Source organism: Sesamum indicum, linkage group LG9, assembly GCF_000512975.1.
Source record: "Sesamum indicum cultivar Zhongzhi No. 13 linkage group LG9, S_indicum_v1.0, whole genome shotgun sequence".
Classification (NCBI taxonomy): Eukaryota; Viridiplantae; Streptophyta; class Magnoliopsida; order Lamiales; family Pedaliaceae; genus Sesamum; species Sesamum indicum.
In genome coordinates, this window is record NC_026153.1 from 5599441 (window position 1) to 5624215 (window position 24775).

The 24775-nt window shown below is 34.1% G+C and overlaps 3 protein-coding genes across 5 annotated transcripts; all 3 read right to left on the reverse strand.

Annotated features, from left to right (window-relative positions):
• LOC105170730 (uncharacterized membrane protein At1g06890) lies at positions 1842-5063 on the reverse strand. Of its 2 annotated transcripts, none has more exons than XM_011091627.2 (8): positions 4803-5063; positions 4175-4295; positions 3748-3932; positions 3574-3641; positions 3343-3475; positions 3096-3257; positions 2735-3007; positions 1842-2064 (listed from the first exon to the last, which is right to left on the reverse strand). In XM_011091627.2, exons 2-8 carry the CDS (start codon positions 4293-4295, stop codon positions 1993-1995), a joined length of 1014 nt encoding a protein of 337 aa, XP_011089929.1. In that variant the 5' UTR covers positions 4803-5063; the 3' UTR covers positions 1842-1992. The 2 variants fall into 2 exon arrangements, with proteins under 2 accessions (XP_011089929.1, XP_011089927.1); XM_011091625.2 differs by having other exon boundaries at positions 4175-4298; positions 4803-5062.
• LOC105170731 lies at positions 7056-18152 on the reverse strand. Of its 2 annotated transcripts, none has more exons than XM_011091628.2 (15): positions 17950-18152; positions 17063-17211; positions 16851-16962; positions 16639-16758; positions 14247-14351; positions 13709-13792; positions 13501-13616; positions 13005-13106; positions 12795-12908; positions 12619-12675; positions 10943-11009; positions 10799-10852; positions 10419-10493; positions 8280-8315; positions 7056-7694 (listed from the first exon to the last, which is right to left on the reverse strand). In XM_011091628.2, exons 2-15 carry the CDS (start codon positions 17083-17085, stop codon positions 7611-7613), a joined length of 1149 nt encoding a protein of 382 aa, XP_011089930.1. In that variant the 5' UTR covers positions 17086-17211; positions 17950-18152; the 3' UTR covers positions 7056-7610. The 2 variants fall into 2 exon arrangements, with proteins under 2 accessions (XP_011089930.1, XP_011089931.1); XM_011091629.2 differs by having other exon boundaries at positions 17897-18152.
• Positions 19229-23754, reverse strand: LOC105170732. The gene is made up of 4 exons (XM_011091630.2): positions 23384-23754; positions 21255-22348; positions 20489-21159; positions 19229-20397 (listed from the first exon to the last, which is right to left on the reverse strand). Exons 2-4 carry the CDS (start codon positions 22325-22327, stop codon positions 19379-19381), a joined length of 2763 nt encoding a protein of 920 aa, XP_011089932.1. The 5' UTR covers positions 22328-22348; positions 23384-23754; the 3' UTR covers positions 19229-19378.

A 24775-nucleotide genomic window follows, 5' to 3' on the forward strand; every position in this document is an offset into this window, starting at 1 on the left:
CCTTCCACTTTTTATTTGAGCAATTTAAGTGTGCGCGTTAATTTAATTAAACATATGTATTTGATTATTTTTTAAAAAGAATAAATATAATAAAAAAATATTAGTAGTTTTTTACTGTATGAAGAATTATCATCCTAGTTGTCCTATCTGAAAAATTAAATTTTGTATCACATTATTCCAAGTTCAATTTTCAGGACACATGTAAGGGCATAATCATCATTTCTCATCATGCGCAGCAAATTCTAATTTTTCAGTGCATACTCTCTTTTTTTTATACAAAAAAATAGGGCGTTTGACGAAATATTCAATATTTTGAGGGGTTGATGTGCAATTTGTCCTATTTATTTCTGAAAAATTAAATAAAGCCCATATCTATTAATTATTTTCAAATTAAAATTACTCAATTTATATACAAAACTTAAAAATAATAGATAAATATGAATTTAAGACAGTTGATCCGTCGCTAAATCCGTAGTGAAAAAGGAAAAGTTTTGTAATGAAGTAGAAGACTTGGCAGGGTAATCAAGACAATAAAATTAGTGTATGATTAGTCGCAGACAGTTAATGATGTGTGCAATTAAGTGATTGTACAACAATTCGTATTTTATTAATTCTTACTTTCTACCAATATTCCTACTCCTGATTTGTCTGATTTCGGTCATTTTAGATTTTTTTTTTACATTAATTTTTGTGGGAATCGAGCAAATGACTTTAAATAAATCGAGCGGACCTCAATTTTTGTGGGAATCGAACACATGTATTTAACTTTTTTCCTACTTTAATAAAGTAAAAATTTGAATAATCAATGTTATAATTATTATATTGTTATAAATAAAAATAAATATATGATTGTTATAATTATTAATGATTGAAATTCACTCAGAATAAAAAATTATACGAAGGTAATTGTAAATAGTAGTGGAACTGGGCAAGAACGTCTTTCTCAAAAAATAAGTTTAGAAAATTTAAATATAAAACTTAAACAATACAAATCATTAGATGCTTATTAGAAAAAGAATCCGCATCTAACTGCATTTATTTATTTATTTGTTGAGTCACATTCTTACTTGGATTTTTCATGTGAAAATAAATGTTAGATAAGTACTACCAACCTTCATTTGTAACTCGTTTTTTAGGGGACACTCCAATAGTGTAGGGCTCAATATTTCATTGTGGAGATATTGGGTTCAAAATTCATTGACAGCGTGTATGAGTGCAGTCCATGAGTGATAAAAATTATTAAAAAATAAAAAAACCTTCAACAACCCCCCCCCCCCCCAGAAAAAAAAGAGGACTTGTGGAAGTTTCGACTGTGGTATTAAGAGTGTTCGGCTAAGTTTATTTAAAATAACTTATAACCTTATATGAATTATAGGATAAATTGAATTGACATTCTATAAGATCAGGTCTAATTGTTTATCTTTCGTAAAATTATAAGTATGTTTACTAATGATGTCATCATATTTACAAGTACACATCATATTTAGTGTCGAAATTTTACATAAACAACCCTTGAGGTATATTACACCAACACCCATAGCGGGTATACCTGTAATTACAAGGGACAAGAGATGTGTAATTAGACCTAATTATAGGAGCTATCAAATATTTATTCTATTTTATAAATAGAGTAAGAGCCCATCTAGGACAAACACAAAACTTATATCTTAATTTACTTTCCCTTATGTTTTTCAACTCCAAATATAAACTTCCATTACATATTTATTTTTCTCTTCAACTAGACAAAGTATTACAAATTATAATTCATTTAGTAATAAAAAGTAAAAAAATTAATATTTATAAATTAATTAATACGTATAAATTGCTACAAGAAAAAGGGGTGTCCCACACAAGATTTTATTACATGAAAAAAGAATCAACATGTTTTACACTCTTGCAACCTATATATATATATAATATTGCAAAAGAATTAAAATTAGAAATAAAGAACAAAAACTGTTTTAGTAATCAAACAGCCAGGGGCCTCTAGTTTCAGACAAGGGAGTCTTTGGATTCTTTGTCCTGATGGCTCACCAGCAGTGGTGTACTATCCCTCTCTTTGATCTGAAAAGGAAAAACAGCAAGACTTAGAATTAACAAATGATCTAAATGACCTTATGAAAAATCAAGCAAGAATTTAGTATTAAATTTAATAAATTGATTGCCCTTTTTCAATCAATCACTTGAACAATGACTGATTAATGCAATTATATATATATATATATATATATTAAGGGTTATTATACTTAGACCCAATCTAAATATACAAAATTATATTTTCTCCCAAAAAATTTTGAAAATATATTTGTATCTCCTCCAATAATTCTCTGTTTATACTCGATACCCTACCGTTAGGGTTTGGATGAAATATATTGACATTAGCAAAAAAAATTTACATAAATTTTCAATTTTGTATACTTATAAGGAAAAAAATGTAATGATGTTAACATCATCCAATATCTATATATATATATATATTACATCTATCCATTTATAATTACAAAAATATACATCGCAACGTTAAATGAGGGGTAAAATTGAAAATTTATAGAAATTTTTTGCTAACGTCAGTAATTTTCGTCCAAACCCTAACAAAAGTGGATCACGTGTAAATAATAAATTTTTAGAACACGTGTAAATGTAATTTTAGAACTATTTTTAGAAAAAAAATATATAATTTCATATTTTCAGAAATAATCTAATTATATATTTGTATGTGTGTGTGACAAGTTACCTGGGACAAAGAGGAAATGTCTCCATCTTGTTTCCTTTTGGTTTCATTGGTGCAGAAGTAAGAATACAATCCCATCCCAACAATGGCAATAAGTATGCCAATGATGTTTCTTGTAGTGAAGGGATCATGCAGCAGAGTGTACCCAAATGCAAGAACAAGACATGTTTTCAGATGTCCCAAAACCTGATATGTCACTGGTGATGTCTTCCCAATCACCAAGAATGTGCTGAAGTTCACAAACACAGCTATCAAGCATGAAAGGACTATGAACCCCTGCCGGTGCAATTCAGTAACGTATTGTAAGATGTATGAACTCATAAGATTTTATGTAGCCAAACGCTCTCACATATACCGAACGTACCAGAACAATGGGAGAGTATTTGTAAGCAAAGACGTTCTGCTTAGTTAGGCACTGATCCAAGAAAGGCCCTGATACAAACAACACAGCTGCTTGGAATGGGGCTGACTGATACAGCAGCTGAGTTGACGAAACGTTCAGCCTCTTCTGTATTGTGTTTGTGAGCTGAAAATCAAGGCAAACTCCAAGTTAAGGCACCAAAAAAGGTCACCGAGTAAGAAGTAGAGAGGATTGAAGAAGTCAAGAATACAATTTGGCCAACGCAAGTCGTTATGATGGCTAGAAGCGACAGAATCGTCCCAACGAAGTTGAGCTGAAGGTCGGTCACGGATGCAATGCCGACTCCAAGCAGCAGGACTGATAGAGATAGCTTAATGTTCTGGCTGCAATTCAGAAAGGAAAGTAAGGACTTCAGTTGAGTTTTTTCCTAGATTCTTTGTGTTCAAAGAGTAGTTTGTGTTGTTAGCCATTTGTCACTAGCCTGAATTGTTTCTTGAGGAACAGAGTTTCCAACAGGACAGTGAAAGGTATTATTGCAAGTTTTGTCATCTGCACAAGAACACATTAAGACAAGCAAGCACATCAAGAAAGAACCTTGTGAAACTCGATTTTGATGGATTAGATCAGCGTAAGAGGAAAGACGGAGCGAACAAACCTGGTAGAACCCGATGGAGTTGAATCCCAAGCTGAGGTTGAGGAATCCAATGGAAACGCCGTTTAGAATGCCAAAGAGGATGACCGTCTTCATGTCGATCGGCTTGTTTTCAAAGAAATTTAAGCGCAACGCCACATGAAGACTGCAGTACGTTACCATCAAGTGCCAACTAGTAAGCGTTGTGGCTGGAAAAACATTGGATGCACACAATTAGTACAACCCTTTTATGATCCAAAGCGAACATAAACTACATTTCATTTGCAAGTATATGAATAATGAATATGTACTTTGTTTCTCAAAGCGGATGATGTCTGAAATGGACTATTACATGGATCTCGAGAAATTCTTGCATACATATGTTTTTGTGCAGTATGAAACCACAGCTTGTAGTAAAACTTGAAATCAAGAAATTAGATTGAGTTCTTACCAAATGGGAAACCAAGATTGCTCATGAGGGCCTTGTTGCAGATGACTATGGACACCGACGACGCGACGGAAAGAAACAATGCACCAATCACACCCAACTGGAAGCCTGACATCTCTCCCATCTTCTATGAAGATCACAACAGTAATCAGAGAAACATGTTAGTAGCAAATATATTTTTTTTCTTGCATATTTGTAGGTCTTTTTTGGAGATTACTCACAAATGGTATGTAATAATAATGGCAGGTTATTTGTGAATCATGTGGTTAATGATCCTGAATTCCATAAGCTGATCTTTTTCAGGTCATGCATGTTGATTAATGTATGGTATGCAAATCAATCTTTTTAAGGGAAAAAAGAAGAAGGTGAGTAAATATAGAAAGCTACAATATGCTGGAGATGGTCAGAATTTTTCATTTTTTTTATATACGTATCCATTGTGAAAATACCAAATGATGTTGATTAAATCAAATTAACATTTACATTGTACTAATATAGTATGACTCAATGTTAACGTATTATGTGGAGTTCTAATAATCAAGAAAAACACATAGACTGGCTCGTACATGACAAACGCTCGACTAACAGCAAACATGAACAAATGCAATCTTCAAGAGAGCTAGAGATAAACCTTTGAAAATGAAGTGGTGATCACTTCAACAAAAATATGTACTCCAACCCCAGAAGAGCCCTTTTTGCTCCACGAAAATCTTGAAATGGTGGCGGCGCTGGATGACGGGTGGTCAAAAGAGGTGGCGGAGCTCAAAAGGGACGGTGGTGGTGGTGGTGGTGGATGGAGCTATAGCCAGAGAGAGAGAGGGAGAGAGAGTGGTGTGTCTTGTAATAGAATGCAAAAAGATGGAGTCTTTTATTGGCTATTACCATATGGTTGGTGCTAAAATTGTTTGCTTGTTGGATTTGTCCTTAACGGCAATTATAAGCAAGGGTGGCTCATTCTTTGCTTATTTTACTTATTTAATTAAGGATATTTTGCCCATCATTAATTATTTTGAATTAAAGCATGGGATTATTACATATGTACAACCAAATATAAAAAGATTATAGGTGAGCATGTTTGCAAAGTGCCCTTAACTTGTAGATTTGCCTTACTTTTTGCTAGCGACATTGATACAAAATTAATATCAATACATTTAATTTCAATCATAATAGAGATTATATAAAGTACTATTAAAACATGCATATATTCATAATGACATGTAAACATTCTACCTCCTTAAGAAAGTATTAATAATTGAAAATTTTGATCGAAAAAAAAAAAACAATGCGATTCGTGAATTTTTTTATAAAACAGCTCACTGTCTTTAGTGATGCACACGAAGGCTGTTGTATTTAACCTGATAGATTATATATGGGTATAAACGATTCAAAAACCTATTTTAAATAGTTATATAATTTCTTTTAATGAATAATTTTAGTATGCAATATTGTTCTCTAAATTGTGGAGCATTGATGTTGCTAACTAACATTCATATAGTGTGTGTGTTTGTTTAAGAGATATAATATTTATGTCTTGGGAGAGAAGTTAGGAAGGTGAAATGAGGACTTCTTTCTGCGTAAGCAAAATGTTGACAACCCACAAAAAAGTTGAATCGTTTGGTGAGAGCTCTCATCCCTTTCATCGCTCATGAAGCTGACATCTGCTGACCCCATGTTTGTTTGTTTGTTTTTTTATTAAACGTTTCTTCTCAAGAGTTATTTTCATTTAAAATTTTAAATTAAATTTATTTAGAAGAACAAATAAACTCATAAATATTATAAAACATTTTTAAAACTTTTAATATGTTATATTTTATTTTAAAAATAAACCTTTAAAATTTATAGATAAAATTATAAAATATTGGTAAAACATTTTGTAATTAATATGATTAAACTTGAAGAAAATTATTAAAACTTCAAAAATAAGTCTGGATCTCCTTATTTTGTTTAAAAAAAGCTTATAAGTTCCTAATACTTCATTTTTGAATCTTATAAATTCCATTTCTAAAAAATTATCAAACACTTTTTGACATCTATAAGATGTTTGAAAAAGTTATAAATTCAATCACCGCATATATAATGCATGGACGGGAATTGTCCAAGTAAGCGAAGCATAGTATATATAAATTGGAGTGGGGCATGTGAGTAGGCTATAACAAAAGGAACATATTTTGGTCGCGTTAAAGGACATGAGTCCATCTCCATGTTCTATTGTCAATGTTATTTGCATAGTGATAGTGTAAAGAAACATGTCTACTCTTTTGCACCCCAATATTTATGTTTGCTCCTTTGTTCTTAATTGCACCTCTGTTATATCCGTCGTTAGAGTTCTGAACCTCTACAAGCATAGATAAATTTACCTCACCTAAAGTATGGACATTACCAATATATCAAAGAATTTAATGCTCATTTGGTACTTCACTATTCTCTTTAAGTTATTAATAGGAGCAGGATAAGACTTCACCAGTTCCAATTGAGTTCAACAAACAGAACCTTCATTTTTATAGGAAGTATGGTTATAATTTCCAGAGCTCAAAGAGAGAAAATACAATTACACTATTTTTGAAAGGGTCGTGTTATAATTGCCCCAATATTCAAATGTGGGCTTTACAATCTCAGTGTTCATTAAGAAGCCACACCTATCTTAAATATCAGAAGGGTACCAGAAGACTCAGACAATCAAGCAAGTTCTCCTACATAATAACTAGTCAATACGCCACATATGCATCTTAGAACAATATACTCCACAGATCCTTGGCTATCCAGCTACCCAATTGATAAGAGTCCCTAACAAGCAGAGTATCTTGTGAGCAGCATCTGAGCACCTCGACTCCTTCCCCAAACCCTCACAACAGCCTCAAGATAAATAGTAAGAAAGAAACATGGAAAAACAAGCTCTGTAAATATAAAATGTCAACAGGGAAAAATAACTAATTACTAATATTCTAAGCAAGCAAAATTTAATTGAATCCTATATCTACTTCTGCACAAATAAATGAAGTTCACTTTCTGCATCTAATGGTGCTTTTACATTCTCCGTAATATGGCTACCCTACAGCTGAAAAATGGGCACAACCCTCATAAAAGAATTAAGCTATTGTTGAATGACCACCTCAGCTAAACACTTAAACTATTAGAGTGGAAAATCATTTAACATTTCATATCTCTAGCACGGTCTCTCATGTCAGCTAGTAATCTTTAGCCAAGCCTAGCACGTGAAGCGTTTTTTCCTTTCTCAGTAACAGTTGAACCTAGGACCTTTTGTTGACTCTCTAGGACCATGTTGAATTAATACCTCATCTAAAAGCTTAAGCTATTAGAGAGGAGAATCATTTAATATTTAATATCTCTAACAACCATTAAACACCACTCAAGGTAATGGTAGGAATTGGAAAAAAAAAACATGTACAAATAGATCGGCATCAACTCATAGCTGACTACTCTAAAGCTGTGTGAAATATGCCTTGTCTGCAGTAGCTAAGCGATCCTGAAAAAGCGTCCACTCATTTTTGCATCTCTCTCGTACCTATGACAAAAAGAAACATATCATCAAAGCAACACAGTGGATATGTAAATACATATAATTTGTATTTGATCTCATTTTAGTTTTTTCACGATATCCTGAAAGGTTTCCTCGAGGAATGGGCTAAACTAAAATTGTATTTGAACTAGTGAGTTGCAAAGTGTGGTCAATTGAGTTTAGCAGGTCCATTTGACATTTCATTTTGAGAAAACACATTGTATTTCATCATCAAATGTAAAATACATAGAGTTACTTGTGACGGAGTATAGGTCCCTGCAAGTAGAGTAGCATTTTGGAATTATTAGCAGATCTTGTTATCTCCTTGAAACATAAATTAATTTGCAGAAATAACTCCAAACATGACCATACAATTTTTCATGGCAGCACGCAGAAAAATCTTGATGAAATTCTTTCTTGGAGAGAAGTCAAAGTTCAAGTCTCCCAAATCAATCATAAAATTTCCTTAGATAGCAGGATAAAAGTTCAATTTTGCTAAAAATTATAGCTCTAACAAGTTTGAAATCTACAGGAAGAAACAAGATTATAGCACTACAACAGACCAAGATACAAAGTACAAGATATACATACCCCTTGCCATGCAGGTCTCCCGTCCCCAACCTCTCCCTGAGGAATTCATAACATATTTGAATTTAGTGAGGCTTTTAAGTAGAAAGTCAACCACATAAAAGAAACAGGCATGGGTGAGTTGGTACTCTAGAACCACATCCAATAAGTCACAGAAAAAGAAAGTACCAACAATTGAAAATACAAAACACAGGGTATGTCTAGCATATTCAAACCTAGTTTCATTCCCCATTAAACCAGTGGTTAAGCCAAAAATGATGGAGCAGGGTTTTTAGACTCTAAAAGCTTATAAGAAGCTTTAGGTAGTACAATGTTACGCTTTAGGAAGTTTTTAGACTCATGTGAAAAATAAGTTGTTAAACTATTTAGATAAATACTTTCTAAGATATAGTCACGCTTTAGGTACATCGATAAGTTGTTAAACTATTTAGCTATAATATTTTCTAAGGACGTAGTTACGCTTTGAGTATTTTGATAAACTTATGAGTGGGTTAACCTAGACACCATTTCAAGTTTGGCTGTGCTTTAAAAATAAGTTGCTTTTTAATTATTAAATTACCTTATAAGATGTCTTCTGTGGAATTAAGTCGGCCTAAACTTGTAACTCTACAGCAACTTCTAAGATGTACAACATTTAATGAGAAGATCTTTTTCTTGAAAATTCAATTAAGTGCGAGAGAACAACCTTTCTGGAAATTGTTTTCAAGTGATCTGAATGGTAAACAGTACCATGACTGCTTCCTCCTACAAAGTTAAGGCGCCTTCAGTTAACTAGTAGGAAACTCAGAGTGCTTGCAACAGTTTAATTAAGTGTTTATTAGTTTTTTGCTACAAAAAAGCTGCAAAAAGTGATTTTGATTTAGAACTTATGCTTTTTAAGTGCTTAAATGAAGCTCATTAGCACAAAAAACATTGAGCTTCTCCATATCAATTTTTAGGTAAAATAGTACAAATTAAGTTTTTCCACGAATACTCCAACTTCAACCTTTTTTCACTTCTCACTTTTGTTCCAAACACTCGCAATTTTCACTATAGTTAAACTGACAACTTTCACAACCATTAAACTTATGACTACAAACTATTCCGACCATGAAAGCACAAGCCATTGCAAACACCCTCTCAGTAGTAGTTGGAGAACTTCAGATCTTAAGAACTTTACAATCCAGAAATTATGGCTCACTTTGGTTTAGGACAAAGTCGAAAGTTTTTGAAGTTTGAATTAACATATCAGATTTTTTTTTCTTAACCATTTTGTACCACAAAAATTGTAAAATTTATTTCACGTTAAGCTACTAATATTGTTCAATTAGATTGAAAACTGTTAACTAATTATTTGTTATTACACTTAGAATTTGAGTGATCAACCGCACCAAAGGACTACATATTTGCAGACCTGGAGAGTCACACTTCTGGGATCAATCATGAGTAAACTGTAAAAATATTAGTTTTCCATGCCCAATAGTGGATGAAGTTTCGCATGACACTCCATGGTGGTCATGGCTACAGAATGCATCTCTAAACTTTCTTGGATATAAAGTTCACTTAAATGAAAAATATTTAGTTTTCCATGCCCAGTAGTGAATTAACATATCAGATTTTTTTTTCTTAACCAAAATTTAGTTCATTTTATGCTACTAATATTGTTCAATTAGATTGAAAAATATTAACTAATTATTTGTTATTACACTTAGAATTTGTGTGATCAACCGCACCAAAGGACTACAAATTTGCAGAACGAGGACAGTCACACTTTTGGGATCAATCATGAGTAAACTGTAAAAATATTTAGTTTTCCATGCCCAGTAGTGGATGAATTTTCGCATGACACTCGATAGTGGTCATGGCTATAGAATGCATGTCTAACCTTTCCTGAATATAAAGTTCACTTAAATGAAAAATATTTAGTTTTCCATGCCCAATAGTGGATGAATTTTCACATGACATTGGATAGTGGTCATGACTACATAATGCACGTCAACACTTCCATGAATATAGGGTTCACTTAAATGAAGAGAAGAGAGAGAGAGATTAATGCAGTCTAGGAAATTTAGTATGGCTAAGAAATTAATGCACCAAAAATGTGAGAAAAAACAGAAAACTATAAGAAAAATGATTATGTGGAGTAAGTTATTGATGACTTACCTGATTTCCTAGTGATGGAATCACTTGATGCAAAATCGTCTGTGCATCAACAACACCAATTTTTTCATGGGCAGGCTGCAGATGCAACCAAAAGTGATTAGAAGAGTTTGACCGAGAATGCTATGTTAGTCCAAGAAGAAGATATGCAAATCTAAATTGAGATAAGACATCTCCTACCCATAGCTTCCTCCTCACATCTCTGAATTTATATATGCATTATTATTTTCCTTTCTTTGTGGCATTCTTTTTTTATTGTCATCTGGTTTTGTACAGGTATTCTTTATCATTTATTAAAATCAGTAAACTTTTGAGATAGACAGAGGAGGTTGATATCATAACCACCCACACACACACATGCACAGAGAGATAGAGACACTAACATCCACACATCTTCTTAGTGCAAAGTCCAATCCCCATCCATGTACCAAGTCATTCTGTAAGCACAAGATATCATGGAGAACATCATGAAAGAACAGACACAAAGAAACATGAAAAAGAAATCCAGGGTGATGCGAGACAAGTACCTGAATCAAATACCAAACACATCTCCAAGCTTCACGAGAAAATACTGGAGCCATAATTTCTACGAAGCTGAACAAAGATATAAAGAAGTAGATATTTTTCTTCTGTATTAGTGAGAAAGTATAGGATCAAAGGTATGCATCCATCAATCCTCAACAAAATGTCGCATGTAGTTAAACTTCAGTTGTTTCTTTCTTCATAAAACTCTGACATAAGGTCATGATGTTAAATGCACACACTATGTTGTTTAGTTGTAAATTATTACCCCCCCCCCCCTCTAAGAATCATAATTGACGGTCGTTAGTAAACCCTGTATAGTCTCGTAATTTATCCTTTGCAATTACATTATTTTGTAAAGATAAAATTAGCACCACTAACAATCCCATTTTAAATAATGCTGCTCATCCCTTCTTTCACGTAGTTAGTTTACAGATCTGGAAATTAACTTACTGGTGGAGTGAGGGTGGGCGTGCTAGATAGGGGGAGGGTTGTTCCCGGTAGTGGTGGGGTAAGGGAGGCACCAGTCTGAATGGGGTGGGTTATTTATTCTGAGGTTAGTTGGAAGGTAGCGGTTGGGATGAGAGTGGTATGTGCTAGAGGAAAAAGGAACACGAGAAGAAAGGAAAGGAAAAGAAAAGGGAATAGATATAATATACACAAACTTTCTATTTATATTTGTAAAACAAAAATCATTAATCATGTTACCGCATCTCAACGTACATAATCTCAAAATTTCTAAACAAATGTGTGGCTCTATTAGAAAGTATGTGATTTACATTTATGGTAAAATATAAATTTTTACATTTTGTGTTAATTTAATTATTCAACGTTTAAATAATTATAAATAAACAATTATAATTGATTTCTTTATTTGTGAAAAATATCAACATTTACACTCTCTTTGTGATTTATTGCTACAGCTATACCCATATGAATGTCTAATTGTGGAACTCAAGGTGTATTTTCGTCAAAAAGAATGTTTTCAAAAAATAGTTGAAGGGTCAAATAGATAATATACTATTTTGACCTGTTGATGACCACATTTTCATTGATCTGATAAGGTTCTAGGTAAACATTTGTGAATGTCAAAGATGCTCATTATTAACTATTGATAGATGTTTTGCGAGTTTAAACAAACTTCAAGGGAGGTAGTTGTCATGACCCTAACTTTTAATATGATCACCTTTTTTAATTTTTTACTTATTTGTCTGCTACATGTTATGTTCAGGAGATATCTTGAATGTACTTGCCGCTTCACGTTCTATTTTGCACCTTCTACTAGCATGCCATGTATCAGATAGATTCATTTATTTCTGATCCACTTAGATTTCACTCAGCCAAGCACTCGCACAGCAAGACAAACAATATTTGCTGCATAATCAACAACATATGTGTAGCAAATAACATAAAACGAGGAAGCACACCAAATTAAAAAAAAAAATGGTTCAAAATACCATTAAGAGCCCTCCTTAATACCACCCTTATTAAACAATGGAGACGATTCCTGAGCACTTTCTTTATCAAACAATAATCCCCTTAGATAGAAACATGCTGTGAAATATTTGAGTTGTTGGTATTACCCATGAAGTCAGGCCACACATGTATGCCTACATTGTTAAAAATGTACATGCAGAAACACACATAGAGGTAGATCTATGTAGTGGGAGAGAGTATTTACCCAGCACATGGGGGCAGATATGGATCACTGCACCACCCAGGGCGCTCCTCTGTATCCCTGTTTATCAACATCCACGCATTCGCAGATCAGAAATATGCAAAGGCATTTATGTTTTTATTCTTTTTCTAGGGGTAAGGGAGGTATGAGGATGAGGATTGTTGATCAGTAAAACCTACTTGTGAACTTCTCTGTTATCTTTTTTCTTTGTCATTAGCCATGTCAGTCCACTGTTGGGTTCAAGCGCAGGTTGAGAAATCTCTAAACCATGTTTCTTAACCAATTCAATATACCTAGCATGTAGAGAAAGTACCAGATAGAGGTAAAATCATTATACAACAGAAAATACAGGCCTGAAAGCATTGGGGAGTACGGGAAATGATTATTACTTCTCAGCATCAAAGTGTTCAACTCCAAGATCTTCATCCCAAATGAAAATATAATCATAAGGAACTACAACATCTGGATGCAGAAACCTCTTGGCATACCACCTAAGGTCATCAAAAGTGGAAAGAGTTATCTTTACGCTCCAAAAAAAGACTTCTCAAAACTTGAGACTCATTATTCTGTCAGAAACCTAAAACCACTGAACAAGTTTGAACTTAGGACATATTGATCTTGAGCTTTAGCACTCACAGAAACCTCTTTTGGTTTTCTTCTTATCATGTTAAATGAACATTCTCGTTGAAGTTTGTGAAATACCAAATTGTTTATATCAAGTTTCAACCTCATTAAAGCACATCCAAAAACTTATGTTTAATAACTGTGATAAACTTAGTCAACATTAGGCCACAATCCTTTCATAACACACCTCAAAACATCAGCTACACAAGGCATAGAATAATCAAAGAAGGCCACAAGCTGCCAAAACCTGCTAAATATTACCACTTTGTTTGTTTTCTAGCACTGATATGTATGGCACGCCGTGACCACTCAAGTTGCTCCCATTCACTTGTCCGGCCATCATAATGAAAAAGCAGAATTTGAAAATCCTCAGAAAACTACAATATAAACCAAAAGTTAGTTTTACTGCAATGGAACTCTATGAAAAGGAAATCAATTTATCGCACAATGAAATTCTAAACTGGCTAACCTTCTTCACAGCTGCATCAATGTGGTTCTTTTGATTAATACCAACTGTAAATGTTACTAGGTACTTCGGCTTCTTTCTCAGATCCTGAAAGTTTTCCCAGTATGTCACTGTAAGCATACTCCAGTTCATATCTCATGAGAAATATATTCAGCCTTTAATGCTGCAGATATATGCTAAAAACCCTCCTACCGGCTATCGCATGAAACTAATGAACCAAATTGTAAAAATGAATAAGAAAGTAGATCGAGTGAAGGTAATGGGCGAAAGCAATCATTGCTGGTCAAATTTAACCTATTTCACAATCACAAAACGATCATAATGAACAAATACTTCAATAAAAAATATTGAAGCAGCCTAAATGTAATAAAAGTATACATATTGGGATAAATAAATAATAAACATGTACTTGAGCATATGCGAATCTGATAAACTATTGTATATTACTGGAGAGCCAGACTTTACCATCAAACAAAAAGATAGCAAAAACACAAAATATTCAGATCCAGAGCTATCAACATTTACTTGCTCCGGACCTTACCTCACTTGGGTTACCCCATAATCTTCGCAGATAAAAATCTGATTCTGAGACTATAATTCCCGGTGGTAAAGATTCTGCACCACGGGGATTTGTAGGAAGATAGATCTGAAATCCAAAAATTCCAAAAACAATAATTAAAGAAAAAAGAAAAAAAGGTAGAAATTAGTTTGGATGTTACACGGATGCCAACGTCAAACAGAACGGAGTACAATGCACTAATCACAATTTCACGCCAACTCAATCAGGAAATACTTAATTAAGAAAGATATGAGGCACCTAGTCACCTACTAAGTTTCCCTAATCAGGAGAAGCATGCAATAAAGTTATTTGATAATTCGCTGGAAATCACAAAAACAGCATGGAACAAAATACAAAACATAGAACCTGAGCTAAAACCCTCTGAAACCCCTGAATTGTTGTTTCATAAATGACCAATGGACTTAAAGGTCACGTAACCTAGATTGGCCAAATAAAAAATCATATGAATCCAACTGAGAACACTGACGTGCTGGACAAAGATATTTTTCTTTCCCTTCTTCAATGATAATGTATGAAAAAGAAAACAATATAAATCGTAATGTGAACATTAATCTCACGTTTATTAAGGCCTACGACAATAAGTCTGCCATCTGGATGAAATTGATTCATTTAACTATAGTGATTACTAATGCAATGCGACAATACATTCTTACTTTGCAAATGTTGGTCTCCATATGGACGTACCTTTTTCTTCAAAAGAATAAGTATTGTTGTTGAGGCACAGATTCTAGTCCTAATAAGGAATATGGATTTCATATCAGAACTATGGCTCTTACATTCTCTTATTGACTGCTTTCTGACAGTGAACTTTAAAGATCACTTTAATCAGTCTCATCAACAATCTCCAATTGATCTGTCTCATACTGGATCTTAGGATGTGTTTTTAAAACCATAATGCCTCGTGCAGCATAAACATGCAATAAGTGTATTGTTCACAAAGCTAATACAAGTCTAACTAATAATCTCTACTCAATTTGCCCCATTCTAGTACAAAGGCATTAAGTTAAAAAAGACCCAACACACATAAAGGTGATTGGTCAAGATCAAAGACATGGGTGAGAGAAAATGCCGTACCAACTGGACAGCTCCAAAAGCCATTTAAACAAAGACCATAATTTGGATAACAAAATAAATTAAATTCACGGAAGGAATGTTTGGAATTATTTTATGAGGTCTTCTTTGGGAGAAAAAAGGCAAAGGAATCATCATTTGGGATAAGCTTTATTTGTCTCTTGAGTTAGGATTTTCATTCAGTTTCTTTTTGGAATCTTAAGTCATGGGTATCAGACCTAATTACTTACCAAATAGAATAAAAGATCTTTTCCTGGCAAGAGAGTCTCTGTAATATTCTTAAACAAAATTTATAAGATCAATTGATCGATTTTCCAAATAGATTTTAAGCTTCTATGGGAATGTAAAAGCAATTACAAACCCTTGGATAAGATCAGGAATTTCTTGGCACACCTAGGTTCCTTCATCACTATTCTTTTATGTTCTTTCTTTCCCACATTTATGTCACTTAATCTTCCTCATAAGGATTATATATACAACAACCATGCTCCTTGTTCCCATTAAAAAGAACAAAAAGTGGCCTTCGGATCTTGAAGTACTACTATTCAAGAAGTGTCTGTTACCCTTAACATCATCGAAACAACATCACAAAGGTTGTCCTACAGTAGCCCTAAATAGGAGGTCATTCCTTGTTTCCACGATGCATTTGTAATCCATATTCGTGCCATAAAGTATGTTTAAGTGACAGTAAATCCTGGAGCAAAGCAGTTAAGAACGGCCCATTTTCTGTCAATCATACATTAGAAGGAGATAGTTTGACAGAAACTTTCTCTATATGACCTTGTAATCTTCCGAAAAATAAAATATTCACAAAATAGTGGTTCATTATAAAGATTTAATGAATTGAAAGGAGAGGGAAACATGCAAACAGGCACCTTTCAGTTTATGCTGTGAGTGAAAGAACAGAGGAAATCAGAAGGTAGGATGCATTAATTCTCCTTTCTTTTTAACACTGTCATCATGCAATGATCTGTTTGCATACTATTTGTCAGGCTTTATTTAATGCACCCTCTTGTCAAGCCAGGGAGGCAACAATGCAGGCTGTCTAAGTGATTATCCATGCACCTTATCAAGGAGCCAAGAGTTACAAATGAAAAAGCTTTTACATCATAGCTCAATAAGAATTAAATAATGATGTCCCTAATATACATTCTCTAGTATTTACAGCACAAAAATGAACTAAAGGAAATCAATCATCATTTTGTTGTCAAGATAACAGAAGCGTTCAGAGTTCCAAATAAAGCGATAAAAATAACAAATTATATACAAGCAAAAGAAGTACCTTAGGTGTTGGAGGGGTATCATTCAAAACACGATCTTCAGGATAAGTACGCGTCAATGTAGGAAGATCATCACTAAAGGCTACATTGGCAGATGGCATTAAACTTGAAGGTAAATTGATCTGTCAGCAAAAGAAAAAATTAGAGTAATAATATAATAAAGGTAATGGATAATAGATATAATTGACAAGCAATGACACAGTTCAAATCATACCTTACTTAAGGAAACAGAAGGGAATGAAACACCCATAAAGTACCCTAAGAGCATTCCCATGATGGTTGTTACAATGATCCGGACAATGTCGTTTGACTTCTTTAAAAACCCACTACATACATTAGAAAAAATAAATAAAAATTGAGCATGCCATCAATCAGGGCCAGGATACAATTTCAGTTTGTAAAACAAAAGGTCCAGAGCCTACAAACCTCCGATGCAAGGTCCCCATCATGATGTAAAAAGTTGCTCAATTCAAAGTCACACACTAGGCAGAAACCAATTTCTTGAGCAACTCTAGGAGAACTTATGGCATCTGCCACTTCACAAATCTTGAATTTGAAGCGACACAATAGAAATCCTATAGAATACATATAGAAGCCGTTAAATTTGTGTAGCACAAAGATTTATTCAATACTTGAACTTCATAGTCTCATCTTATCAACCAATTACAACTCCTTTTGATGAACTTCTTCGAACAAACGAAGCAACTAAGAAAGCACCCCATTGCAAATTTTGGAACTATTACAAATAATTCCAATCCCCCATCTAACAACTCCTTTGGCTGGTGACACCGCAAAATAAAATGAACTCAAACCACCAAAAATTGGAAAACCAAATAACTCAAGACTTTCCGCCGAAATCAGAAAACCAAAAAACAGTTTCTTAGAATTTTGATTTGCCATGATAATTCCCAAAACTCGTGCTCGGCATTGAAAAAAATTATATATCCACGCTCAAAGCTAATCAAACTGGGGATTTCCGATTTCCCAGTATCATCTCAAATTGTCATGTAAAGAAGTGATTAAGAAATACATAATCTTAAACTCAAGGGGGAATAACGGAAGCATAAAGTACAAAATGAAGCGTCCCAATGAGCTAGCTTATTAATAAAACACACCGAAACTGCACCAGGAAGACCTTTCAGAATTCCACCTCATTCCTGAACGATCGATCAATGGGAGATTCCGGAATATACGAATACATACGAAATAAAAGACCAAAAACAATATTCGACAAAAATAATTCAAAGATAAAATGTCGACCTTGAAATCCATAGAGATGCAGAGAGCGATGACACTAGGGTTTCAGAGCTTACGAATTTCGCCAGGCGATTGGATTGCTTAAGAGAGGGGAGAGAAGGGTCTTTGTGTTCGTAAGAGATCAAAAAATGCTTGAGCATGACATTGTTGCCGGAGAAAATAAACTGAAAAAACCGTCTGCCTTTCCTTAGTTTTACCCTTTTTCACACCGCTGTCAAAACTTCTTTTTCTGTAGGGTGAATGAATTTCACTTCGCCCCTTCAATTATATGAACTAACGGTCTCGCATCTTCTATGCGTGTTTTAAATATTTAAAATTTTAAAATATTTTTTGAGCAAAAATTTTTAGAATTAGTTACACTTAAATTTCTTTTTAAAAATATAAAAATTATATTTTTTTTAAAAAAATTCTAAAATTATACTTACACTCCTTTTAAAAATTTACTGTTTTCACATGGTTCTCTTTCTTTATGATCTGGAGGACAAAAAAAAAAAAAAAAAGTGAAGTTAGCAAAAAAATATATATACTTAAAATTTCAATTTTACTCGTCATCTAATATTTTTATATAATAATTTTATATTTATAAAAGAAAAATATAATGATGTTAACCTCACTCACGCCATATATATATTATATGTATTCTTTTATAAATTCAAATATATATATAAAAATATTAAATGAGGGTAAAATAAAAAATTTATATAATATTTTTAGTTCACGCTAACATTTTCAATTCAAACCCTAATGGAATTGGATTGAGTGTAAAGGAAAAATATTTTAAGGGAGCGTAAGTATAATTTCAAATTTCTTTCGGGAAAAATATAATTTCGAATTTCTTTCCCAAACTTTTATTATATTTATTTATTTGATTGATTTTTTTAATAAAAAGAAGGAAAACAAATATAATAATAAAGAAAAAATATAAAGGGAAAAAAATATATACCTTGAAATAAAAACAATTAGAAATTTGAGGGTAAATTCTATATTTGGTCCCTTAAGTTTCCGTTTGAAATCACTTTAGTCCCTCAAGTTCATTTATTGACTTTAGTATCTTTAAACTTTATTTTTTATCTCAAATTGGTCCCTCTAACCATTTTTCGGCAAAAGTACGGCTAAATTTTGACTATTTGGAGGGTAAACTGGTCAAACACCTACAATTACTGAACCAAAATTATAATTAAGCTTAAAAGTTTGCAGACAATTTATTTAAATAAAACTAAATATTTAAATAATGGAATTGAGATATATTGGAATAAGGATGTTGAATGAACAAATTATTCTAGTGTTGGCTGCATTACAAGGCTGATTCATCATGCTTTCTCCTCTACACCTTCATCACAAGGAATCAAAATTATGGATGTATTAACTTCACATCTTCACCTTTTGTTCACTTATTCTTTTACACTCCACATCTTTTATACAACAATAAATCATGTCCCTGCCAATGGAACAAACTAACAAAGGATAACTGAACACTTGAAATCATCAGAACTTTGCACAATGTGAAGGTACACCATTTTCATGCTTCACCACCACTACTTCTTTTGGACCACATTCAAGCACATCCTGCCCCAGCTTTGCTCCCGCGGCCTTCATACCCTTGAGCGATACCGGCCGGTTGAAGAGGTTCAATGATGGCAACTTGGAAGCTGGAGGCATCTTCCCATTAGGCAAAAAGTCCCGGAAGTCCTGCTGCAGCAACGGCACCTCAAAGTCCGTCTTGTCATGCTTGACGACGTTGTCTTTCGCACTGATATGAGCACCGGGCTCCATATGGTTGGTTGAAAAGCTAGCTTGTTGAGGGAAGTTGGGGTAAAGGCTGACGTATCCTCTGAGGTACATCATATCGATCAGAAACTTCTTCCAGGAAGCTTGCCAGCCGTTTGTTCTTGACTTTGGGATTTGGACTGGATTCTCTTTAGCATTCTCGGTGAATCTCATGTTCATGTAGACATAGAATTCTCTCCAGTGCTTGGGGAAGAAGACTGCACCCCAACTGCAGGGTAGCTGGTGGAGATAAGGTATGTTTGGATGAATGTGCTTGAAGAAATCGGTAGCGTTCCATTTAGGCCGTTCTTTCACAACTTCAACCAAACGTGGCGTGTAGAGGGAGATCGATGAGAGCTCAGGGAGAGACACCTTAGGGTCATAGTGGTAAGCCAAGATGGCATATTTGACCCATAGGTAGTAGTAAGGAGAGACTTCAATGTCATCCTCGAGTAGTAGGCCATAATCATCGTCTGTGGACGGGTACCAGCTTTCACTGACGGCTCGAATGAGCCCTCCTTGGATGATCCGTCTGCGAAGAAGTTTCGGCCCATGAGGCCAATCGAATGTCGTTACTAGTTGCAGTGTTTCCTCATCGACTTTACTGTCCATGTTGAAGGTGATTGGGACTTCATCTCCTAAATAGTAGGAATCACTTAGAGACTTGAGAAGCCTTGCCAGAGAAGTAGCCCGGTTTTGCGTGATGATGCTTACAGTAAGCCTCATTCGGTTCCAAACTGCGTACAGGAATTGCAGAGGTTATAATTACATAAAAGCACAAAATTAACAAGAAAAAACAAGGGATTTTAGTGTGAACAAGGCTCTTACAAGGCAATGCTGTGGGGCGAAGATCAGCCATCCAGAGAGCCTTTGGCACGGTGGATTTTGGTAAAAGTACCAATGATGTGCCGTTGGAGTTGGTCTCTGTTGCCATTTTCAAAGCTTTCTTCACGGTTTTGTCGATATCAGAAACGGTGATCACCAGACTTGGGTTATGAATTTTGATCAGTCCTCTCACGCTGGCATACACAGATTGTAAAACGGGTACTTCTGAGTTTGAAAGCTCGGTTAATGCACCGACTCCCAGATCAAAAATCTTGAACCTTCTCTCTTTACATACTGTCTGAGGCCACTTCAGAGCCGCAGCAGCATCTTCGCACGGGCAGAACTTGCCTCCAGAGACGACAACATAGGCCTTCTTGCCAGCAGTTGTCCTGAATTTTTCTATAAGAGGGGCCAAGGCGTTAATTTCTTCCAATGAGTGGGCATAGAAAAATGCATCGATCTTTTGAGGATACATGGCCGCCCACTGCGTTATGTAACCGGTGGAGAGGGCTTTCCACCACTGATCATCTCTAACTTGGACAATGCCCTTGAAGATAACAGTTGTTTCAGAAACATAAGCCAGCCTATGCTCACTATCACCCCACGTTTCTTTGTCATTTGGATCGACTGGCAGCACGAACGAACCAGCATCCCTGTACTTTTGAAGCTGATAGCTGCATGCATTATCCGTAGAAACTCATTCAAAATTTCCAACTATAACATCAAACGTGTCATCATCAGTACTTAATAAAATCACAAAGTTACATACCTCAAATGCAAATCTTCTCCAGTCATGAAAGTGAATGGCGTCTCGATAAAAAGTGTCTTGACGAGCTCGGACGACAGAAACCAAGAGCTAGAGAGGAAATCAACCTGAACAACTCTGTCGAGCGTGATGTCATAAGCAGGATCGGGCAGATAAAGGCCAGCCTCCTTAGACCGGAACTTCCTGTAACTTGGAAAAGTAAAGTCCTTCTGTCGAAACGGCAATATCCTTCCAATACTACCTAAAACAGAATTCTTGTACTTCTCTGTGCCTGCTACATGTGACAAAATCTGCAACATCTTTTTGCCAGGTATCATATCATCGTCGAGTATGTACACAAGATCAGCTTCTGTCTGCAAAGCCACTTGGAACCTTCCATAGTACTTGAAATCATAGCTTGAACTAATGAAACTTATCCTCGAGTCATTATAGCTATCGACAATTCTTCTCAAGGAATCCTCATTAGGACTCCCGAAAGACAGCACCCAAACGTGATGGAATGGAAGCGTCTGATGAAGTAAAGAATCAAGCTGGGCACATAACGTCTTACGTTTAAAATGGTTCAGAATCACGGTAACTTTGGGGATGTTTAGGCCACGCAAGTCCCACTTGGATTTCATCGACATGAGCTCAGAAAGCGTCTCAGTGCCTATGTTCTTGCTCTGGAAATCACGTATTTCTTGATAAAGTTCCGTCTTTAACTTGATCATCAGGGCATCATCAGACTTCTTCTGCTCAAAGTCTATTGTCTCAGACTCACAAACTAGTGATCGGTTAAGCACTGCAGCTCCAGCAAGGGAATCGGATTCTTGGTAACGATCAACGCCATGAGGCGTGTCTATGAACTGCTTCCACTGCTGTGCAATTCGCGTTCTCAAGTCCAAAGACGGGCTCATGAAATACAGCAGGGACGTTGCGTAAATTGCAAACGCAAACTGTAAACATGTTAGAATTGTGACCAGTCGAGCTGATGCAGCCAGCTGAGGTCTTGTCTTGTTCTTCCCTCCCACATAATCACTCCACATTCCTTCCAAATACTCTCCACTTCTGATAGACGACGTTCGGGATAAGCCCATCTCAGAAATGCAGCAACAAGACTATATATTCCAGTTGCAATATGTTAGTTAAAGCTAGCATTTCAGCATACTATCATCAGCAGTAGCAAAATCTAAATATGTTTTCAGTATACATAAAAGTAACATTCATGTTTAAAAAACATTTAATATTTTATAAATCAAAACATGCATATATGAATAATTGTATTATATGTGTATAGCTAGCTAGTGCAGGTGGTCATGTATAAGTGAATCAACATTCCATCATTAATGCCCATTTGCCAAATTTTGGCAACTTTAGGACTGTTTCTTGGACTCGATTTGTGGGTCCTTTGCATTATGGCCGATCAAAATTCTTATCTAAATAAGTTTGATCGAATTAAATTAATTATATAATAATTATAGTTTACTTATTACATAATTATTTATTTATTTTAATTATATACTAATTATACTTATCATACAATTGTTCAAATCTGACTAAACCCATTATAGATTAGAATTTCCCTACGAAGATTCCAATATTATGTGTCCTTGGAGGAAATCATGAGGTGGAAATAGCGCCAATATGGCTCATAAAATAGAATTTAAAAAACTGACTGTAACTTTGAGATTTTATTTTACTGATCAGGTAAAAAAGAAATAAATAAATGCATGAGAGAAGAGTAAAAAAAAACATAAGAATCATAAATGAAAAATAGCAGATATGGTAGAATTGAATATATTCCAAAATTAGACAGAACTAAGTGGAAAAACATGCACATTATTAAAAAGCTATGAATAACTCCGTACACTTAGTCCTGCCTAACAAAATTAAAAAGGCAGCCAAATTGAACTACCAGTTGATCATGAAGTATCACTCTATGATTATACAGTCTTTCATATATAGTATTCTTTTTCTTTTAAAAAAAAATAATTTAAAGAATCATTCACCTAAATAAATTGTATTAATGTGACACTTATTAATAAAATCACAAAAATATTAAGCCAAACAAAAAGTCCTATTTCATTTTAATCGAAAGACGAACTACTTTGTAAAAATTTCATACATTGATTGTTAATTTAACAAATACTTACAATAAATTGGCACCAATACTATCGATTACTGGTGTGTTATCTCAGCAAAAGGCCCACCCCAACGATCAAATCAGAAATAGTCGAGTTGTGAATTTTTTTTTAATTGTATTTTTTTGGGAAAATTTGAAATGATTTTTTTTTTTCTTGGGAGGGGGATAATTTTGAGGAAAGGAAGTTGAGTAATATATGTGTTGGTGTTTGGAATTGGGAGGAATGGGGAGAAGTCTCCACTATTTATATTTGAGAATGAGAAGTGGGTATGGCGTCTAAGTAACTAAGCAGGTTAGCCCTCAGCTACATGTACTTTAAGTTTAGCGTCAGGTGCGTTTGGCAACTTAAGACTTGAGGGAACTGTAAATCACGTTTTTAGGTGTTTGGCAATGAAATTTCAAATGCCAATTTAACTTGTATATAACAAAAAAAAATTAAAAATAATTTGGGTTGGACTAAGAATGCCTCTTCTTCTTTTCAGTCATATTACTATGAAAAAATTCAAATCATATTGAATAATTTTGAGTAATTAAGGAGACTTGATTATAAGATTGAAACCTTACGTTTATAAGGTTGTGCTCAACAGTCTTTGTTAATAGGGTTTGTTTGTTATGCTTTGAATATATTGATGTATTCAAAGGGTGTTTGGCTAAATTTGTGAGATGTTATTTTACTGCCTAGTAGGTATCGTCTTTCTACTGTAGTAGTAGGTGTTGTCCTTCTACTATAATAATAGGTGTTGTTTAGATATAATTTATCTGATATTATTGATCAGGATATGATTGTTGTAGTTGTAGTTGTCTCTGTTAGATACTATAAACGTCAAAAATAAAAAGGTTTTTAATACCATATTGTTGGATCTTATAAACTCTTTTCTTGAAAAAGAATACATAATAATTTTCGACATGTTATCTTATAAGATGTTTTAAAAAATTTACTGGTCCAAACACCTTCTAAAAATCAGTATTGATATCCTATTATATTGATTAAAATAAGAAAAGAATTCTATAGTGTCGCGTTGAAATCATGCATGAGATTTGATTGGTTTTGAACTTACGAAAATAAAATTTGTGTTTACAGTATTTTTTTATTTTTTAGAATATGTGAGGTAAATCAAGATTATAATAATTATAAATTCTAAAATTTAATTTTGAGTTATAATTCAGTTCCTTTCTCTTCTAGATTCGACCCAAACATATCCCACATAATTCACCCCAAATAAGATTCATCTCTCTTTAATAAGTATTTATTATTTGGGAAAGTCAAACTTTCTTCATTAATTCATACATTTAATATTTCTTTGAAAATAATGGTAGCTATAACCCAATAACAATTACTTAATTTATTTTCACGTTTCATCATATATAATAATGTTTAAATTTAAATTTTATGAACTTGGAA

Excerpts from the sequence above, each read along its gene's own strand:
- LOC105170730 (XM_011091627.2), bottom strand. The coding sequence starts at position 4,295 with ATGGGAGAGATGTCAGGCTTCCAGTTGGGTGTGATTGGTGCATTGTTT. Across the intron at positions 3,642-3,747 it reads ACTCCATCGGGTTCTACCAG|ATGACAAAACTTGCAATAAT; the intron begins GTTTGTTCGCTC and ends GTTCTTGTGCAG. Across the intron at positions 3,476-3,573 it reads TTCCTCAAGAAACAATTCAG|CCAGAACATTAAGCTATCTC; the intron begins GCTAGTGACAAA and ends TCTGAATTGCAG.
- LOC105170731 (XM_011091628.2), bottom strand. The coding sequence starts at position 17,085 with ATGATGGGGACCTTGCATCGGAG. Across the intron at positions 12,676-12,794 it reads GATAACAGAGAAGTTCACAA|GGATACAGAGGAGCGCCCTG; the intron begins GTAGGTTTTACT and ends GTTGATAAACAG. Across the intron at positions 10,853-10,942 it reads GTGTTTGGTATTTGATTCAG|AATGACTTGGTACATGGATG; the intron begins GTACTTGTCTCG and ends TTGTGCTTACAG.
- LOC105170732 (XM_011091630.2), bottom strand. The coding sequence starts at position 22,327 with ATGGGCTTATCCCGAACGTCGTCTATCAGAAGTGGAGAGTATTTGGAA. Across the intron at positions 21,160-21,254 it reads GGAGAAGATTTGCATTTGAG|CTATCAGCTTCAAAAGTACA; the intron begins GTATGTAACTTT and ends TAATGCATGCAG. Across the intron at positions 20,398-20,488 it reads TCGCCCCACAGCATTGCCTT|TTTGGAACCGAATGAGGCTT; the intron begins GTAAGAGCCTTG and ends TCCTGTACGCAG.